At 60.1% G+C, this 6497-nt stretch overlaps 1 protein-coding gene across 1 annotated transcript in view; it reads left to right on the top strand.

The window, feature by feature from the left end:
- Positions 1-717: 717 nt before the first annotated feature.
- PAIP2B (poly(A) binding protein interacting protein 2B) overlaps positions 718-6497 on the top strand; it is an 11507-nt gene continuing 5727 nt past the window's right edge. The window contains exons 1-2 of the mRNA XM_066572856.1: positions 718-887; positions 5540-5691. Of these exons, the coding sequence (XP_066428953.1) occupies positions 5548-5691 (144 nt within the window). The 5' untranslated portion in view covers positions 718-887; positions 5540-5547. The remainder of the gene's footprint in view (positions 888-5539; positions 5692-6497) is intronic.

Genomic DNA, 6497 nt, shown 5'->3' on the forward strand with positions numbered 1-6497 from the left:
CGTGAGCTACGGACGCCATACGCCGCTCTGTGCGCTGTCCAGTGACCGCCGTGGACACGCCTCCTCCGGACACCAGCATCGCACGCCGCCATGTTTTCACACCTCCCCATTAGGAATTAGATTTGAGCCTCTGTCAATAAACAAGCGCGCCCCATTCACTGACAGCAAACAGATTGGGATTCACTGCAGGCTACAGGAAGCTGACACGTCCGACTACCCGGCAGCCTCCGCGCACAACATGGCGGCCATCCGCGCGCCCAGCAGACACGTGACTCCCAGCGGCTGTAAACAACACGTCAGACGCGCCCAGCTGTAGACCACGCCCCCTGACGTGATTTACTCTAAGTGGGAGGAAGCAAAGCACACGCCACGCCCTACTACGATTTAAGCCCCGCCCATTAGATCATTCCGTCACACCTCAGTGACGTTCCCGTATCTCCGCCTTCCAGTCTTTCCCGCTTGTCGATTAACTTCAGGCTCCGCCCTCCGCCGTGCCCCGCCTCCGCTCTCACGGCCTTCTGTTAGTAAAGGGACGTGACGTAATCACGTAAGGAGGTGTGGCTACCCCACGTGTAGACGTATTGTACGTCCTTACGACGCATCCAGGTTTGCGTCGGACGCAAACCACGCCCATTTCTGGTCACGTCCTCTCAACTGCCAATCACGGGCGGACGTTTCGCTGACAGACGTCTGTCGTCAGCCAATGAGGTACGGAGTGAGGCGGGACGAGAGGCGTGGCGTACGTACTCGCCATAGTGAACGAGGGTGATCGGTGACGGAGGGGGAGAGCAGAACGGCGTTCGTTACAGCGAGGGAGGAGGCCGCGCACACCGGAGAGGAAGCGACAAGCAACGGGACGAGAGCCGCCGCACACCGCCAGGCCGCAGGTGAGGGGAGCGGGCCTCACCGGGGGGCGCACCGTGACCTCCAATATGGCGGTTAGCAGCTGTCACTGCGTGGGGTGAGAGCCGGCCGGGTGACAGACGGGGCGCGCGGGAGTGCTGCCTACGGGGCGACCACAGCGCCGCCAGGAGGTACGCGCGGAAATGGCCGCATGCCGGATTATTGGGGGGCCTGATAGTCCGGACAGCAGTCAGCAGCTTCCCGGGGGTCGGCAGACCTGCTAGGGGGTCAGCTGGGGGGCCGGCAATGGAGTGCAGGGAGCCGCTGTGTGCGGCGTTGTCCGCTCGGGCCGGCGCAGGATGTTCTGGAGGCTTCTGCCCCGCTGCTCTCCGCCAGCGTACCGCTATTATTTCAGCGGGCGAATCGGTGCGGCGCTGCAGGGGGGGGATGGGAGGTCTGCGCTGCTGACCGCGGACACAGAACGGCGCGGCGCCTTCACCAAGCGTCAGGGCACAGGAGCGGGCGCCGGGTCGTGTGGCTGCGGGCGCCGGGTCGTGTGGCTGCGGGCGCCGGGTCGTGTGGCTGCGGGCGTCTTATCGCGGCGGGCGTTGTGGGTCCCGCTCACACGGTGTCATGGTACTGCGGGTTACGTGGGCGCCGGTACCTCACAGGTGATCGGACGCGGCACACGGCTCCCCCAGCATGTAGGAAATGCGTAATATGTGGGCGCTAAGAAGAGGGGGTGAAAACACAAGTTGTGTGGGCGGTGCATGGTGGCGGGCAGGAGGCGCAGGTGAGAGCTGCGGGCAGGAGGCGCGAGGTGCGGGCTGTTACACAGCGTTTAATGCCTACTGCGGGGTACGGCGGGGTGAGGCTGGTGCATGAGGACACCTCAATGTGCGCACATCTTCCCGTATGACTCGCAGCGCCGCCCTCGCTGATCCGCAGCGCCGTGTTCAGACCGCCGCTGGTCACACTCAAGAAAAATGGTGACGTTTTGTCCCGCCTCCTCCCCCTCTGTGGTGTCGTCGGCCCTCGTGGTGGCCCCGGGGGTCGCCCTGACTGCTAGGACTAGTGACGGTACATTATAGTGCAGAGGTACTGCGGTGTATTATCGGGTCACAGCATCGCAGGCTCCTCCCCCTCTGTGGTGTCGTCACGTCCAGAACGACCTGAAGAGAATCTGAAGACGCTCGCCGCCGGCGCAAATATAAAAAAAGGCTCCAAATGCCGCTTTTTTTTGTATTTTGCCTCCCAAAAAAGTAATAAATACTTTATACCCCCCCCCTCAGCATTTACCCCAAGATGGCGCCAATAGACACTATTGGCCGTGATCTGAGCGTGTGACATGATGGACGCCGCACGTCTGGGTCAGGAGGCCCGCAGGCGACGAGGAACTGAGCGTATGTTATGGCACACGTACGTTGTAAGGGGCCGCGGAGGGCCGACCCCGGCGGGGGGGCAGGGTGTCTGCGCCAGGGGTTGGGTCTAAGCGTGAGGTTCCTCCGTCTAGATGCCCTGCGCCCGGGGGGCGGCGCTCGTCACATGGTCATCCGTGGAGCGCAAAAAATGCGACAAACAGCGCTTCACGGATGAGCAGGCTGTGGTGTCAAACTGTGCGCTCCTGTCCCACAGAGCGAGGCCTGGCAGCGCCGGGGGCGGAGTCACCGCATGTTCCGGACGCGCATCGCACGCCATCTGGTCGGGTAATAAAGTGAACCACAAAACCACAAAAATACTGTGAAAAAACGTCTGTCTTATATAATGGAGCAAAACGTGAACGGCGCCCCCCGGCGGCGCCCGCATGTGACACTCGCGCTCTACACGTTATTTTTCCTGTTCGTTTCTCGCATACGGTCGTTGTGGGCGGCCCCCAAGTTATAAAAGCTGCGTGACTGTTGGCGCCGGCTCACATCCTCGCCATGCCAGTCTGGGGGCTCATTGGCGCAGCTCATCGTGCCAGCAGAGCCCTCGAGGATATTTTCCATCTTTGGGCTCCAGCTCGCACCCCGCACACTGAGGGTATTCGCCCCGACAGAGCGGGCGCATCTCCATAAACCGAACCAAAATGTCGCAACAAAACTGCGCTTATGGTAAATCTCCCTGTGGGCACTGCCCGCCCACACGGTGGCGCTGACCTTCACATGGCACCAGTTAGTCGCCTGTGTAGAGTTGAAGGGGTTCTCAGCAGCCCCAATATTTTTGGGGGCGGGGGGGGGGGGGTGGTGTCATATGGTAAAAATATAAATGCCAGTCTGTTGGCTTCGGGCTGCCATGGTCACATGGGTTGTTGACCTCCATGTCTGCTGCAGATGTCATGGTTCCATCGCTAGGATAGTACACTGCAGTACTTATGTACTGCGCTCTACTAAGCCTAGGGTACCCACCTGTTAGACTGCAGGAGGCGGGGCCTAGTTGGCCAAGTTACATGGCAGACATGGAGGTGCTTGTCAGGCTGCAGCTGCTATCGGTTGTGGCCTGTAGGGGGTCACGCTGGCAGGATCTGGGGTTCCTCCGTGGTTAGAGCAGGCGCCGGGCTGTCGGTCATCGCTGGGCCACCGCCTCATAAAGATGTCTGCCGGTTTACAGCCCGTTAGTGAGTTTTGTGGTCACTCGGGTTAAACTCTGACCCCATAACCCCCTCGATGACCGCTGGCAGGAAGTAATGGGCAGCGCCATCTTGGTCGTGTACCCCAAAAACTACAGGAGACCCCAAACGAGCTCACCCAGCGACGGAAGACGGGGGCCAGAAGATGGCGACAGCGAGCCGCCTAAAGGTGCGTTCGCATGGCGGAGTCCTGTTATTCCCAATTTCCAGTAGACTGAATGCGGCGGTCGGACGGGAGGTGGAGGCGCCGCAGCGCCAAAGATCAGTGGAATATATAATATGGAGCCGACTAATAATCAAACCGTCCAGTCGGCGAGGAAAGAAAAATGGCTGCCACCTTAAGTGCAAACTTGCCGTCCTGCCAGTGGCGCCCAGAGAGGTTGTCCGGCTGTAGGACCCCTATATTACAATAAGGTGGAGTACCCTTACCTCCGCCGCGGCTGCCCGCCCCGGTCCCGGTGATTACTGGGTCAGGTGACCCTGCTGCAGCCAATGAGGAGCTGTCAAACCTGAAAATGTTTTCTTACCCGCCTGTCCCCCACCGTGCAGAGTGATGTAGTCGCTGGCACTGCAGCACCGAGCGCTGTCATTGGCTGCTGCAGCCCGTAAGCATCATGTGACGGGGAGGCGGGGCTGGGAGTTGTCTGTCATGGGGCGCCTGTTTGTACAAACGAGACATCCCGACCTCCGCTACCGTACTAGGTGGTGCTGCCACACTGTACACCCCGTATACCGTACTAGGTGGTGCTGCCACACTGTACACCCCATATACCGTACGTAGAAGTGGTGCTGCCACACTGTACACCCCGTATACCGTACGTAGAAGTGGTGCCGCCACACTGTACACCCCGTATACCGTACGTAGAAGTGGTGCCGCCACACTGTACACCCCGTATACCGTACCAGGTGGTGCCGCCACACTGTTCACCCCGTATACCGTACGTAGAAGTGGTGCTGCCACACTGTTCACCCCGTATACCGTACGTAGAAGTGGTGCTGCCACACTGTTCACCCCGTATACCGTACGTAGAAGTGCCACACTGTACCGCCATACAGACCATACCCCATGCTGCGCACACAACCTCCATGTAATGTGCTGCCACACTGTACACAACCCCGTATACTGTACGAAGTGGTACTGCCATACTGCACACAACACCTCCATGTAATGTATCTGGAGTTAGGCACCTTCCCTTCTCCCTCTTCCTCTCAGAAGGCCCCCGGCTGCCATGACAACCGCATCTTATCGCTGGGGGCCGTATGGGACCCCAAACATCGGTTGTGGCTCGCAGCTCCAATGAGCGGTGCGGCTTGTCAGAGCTGTTGCGGGTGGGAGTTGGCTGTAAGAAACAGCCGGCCCCCATGTTGTATGGAGCGGGATCTACACCCCGACCCTCCAGGACGGAGCTGTACCTCCTGTGTCGTCAAGGGGTTAAAGCAGACGTCTTAAGATTGACTTCGACCCGTGAGGATGAGGTCTGCAGCATGCGGTGACCACGAGCCGAGCCGCTGCCGGCTACTGACCCTCGCCTGGCGCCGGCGGTCGGGCCGGATGTCACCCGGTCAGCAGGGGGAGGCGGCTCTGAACATGACCGCACTCGCTGGCGCCCTCCGTGCAAATTCCAGTCTCTAATAGCCACCATTTTTCCGCCTCGGGGGTTTCATGCCGCCGCTTACATTGAGGCGCTGCCACGTGTGACCGTACCATAAAGGACAGGCGGTCGCCCTTGTGGGATGTCTCCCCTGAATGTCCTCGAGTCGCCCCTATGTTGGGGGTTGGTTGCCATGCAGTCTTCGCTCTGTGCCCACACATGGGGGGACATAACACACGGCTTTCTTGTCCCTCAGCGTGCGAGCAGTGGGGGAGGGGTATGTTGGTTCCCGTCCCCTTGCAGCGGGGATCTCATGCTGCCACGGCTCTCCTGTCCCTCAGTGTGTGAGCCGTGGGGGAGGGGTATGTTGGTTCCCGTCCCCTCGCAGCGGGGATCTCATGCTGCCACGGCTCTCCTGTTCCTCAGTGGGGGAGGGGTATGTTGGTTCCCGTCCCCTTGCAGCGGGGGTCTCACAGGTTCCTCTTCTTCCTCCTAGATACCGCCATGATGAACGGCTCAAACATTGGGAACTCGTCGTCCAACAACAAGTCGAAGGACGAGCAGGTGGTGAACGGCCACGACGAGAACGAGAACAACCCGTTCGCCGAATACATGTGGATGGAGAATGAAGAGGACTTCAACAGACAGGTAGGAGGGGCGGGGGGGGAGCGCCGCGCTGTCATGGGCGGCCATATTGAGGCCTGTTGGGCCGCGGTCACATCGCTTCTGCTGCTCCATCCTAGGAACTAAGTAATGGATGAAGCGACGGACCACCATTCACTGGAATGGCGTGCTTCCGGCATGTTCCGGATGAAATGGCGCGGTTTCATCCAGGATCTTATGACAGATCTGCGCCAGAGGTTCAGACGTGAGCAGGTGAAATCCACATCAAAATCTGCATCGCACACGTGGGCTCCACCGCGGATCCGCACCAAAATCTGCATCGCACACGTGGGCTCCACCGCGGATCCGCACCAAAATCTGCATTGCACACGTGGGCTCCACCGCGGATCCGCACCAAAATCTGCATTGCACACGTGGGCTCCACCGCGGATCCGCACCAAAATCTGCATCGCACACGTGGGCTCCACCGCGGATCCGCACCAAAATCTGCATTGCACACGTGGGCTCCACCGCGGATCCGCACCAAATCTGCATTGCACACGTGGGCTCCACCGCGGATCCGCACCAAAATCTGCATTGCACACGTGGGCTCCACCGCGGATCCGCACCAAAATCTGCATCGCACACGTGGGCTCCACCGCGGATCCGCACCAAAATCTGCATCGCACACGTGGGCTCCACCGCGGATCCCACCAAAATCTGCATCGCACACGTGGGCTCCACCGCGGATCCGCACCAAGAATCGTAGTATGTTCTCCGCTGCAGAACATGCTCCGTGGCGCCGTAGCCTTGGCGTATGTTCACGCTGCCGGCGCCTCGCTGGAGATCTA

Source organism: Eleutherodactylus coqui, chromosome 7 (assembly GCF_035609145.1).
Source record: "Eleutherodactylus coqui strain aEleCoq1 chromosome 7, aEleCoq1.hap1, whole genome shotgun sequence".
Taxonomy (NCBI): Eukaryota; Metazoa; Chordata; class Amphibia; order Anura; family Eleutherodactylidae; genus Eleutherodactylus; species Eleutherodactylus coqui.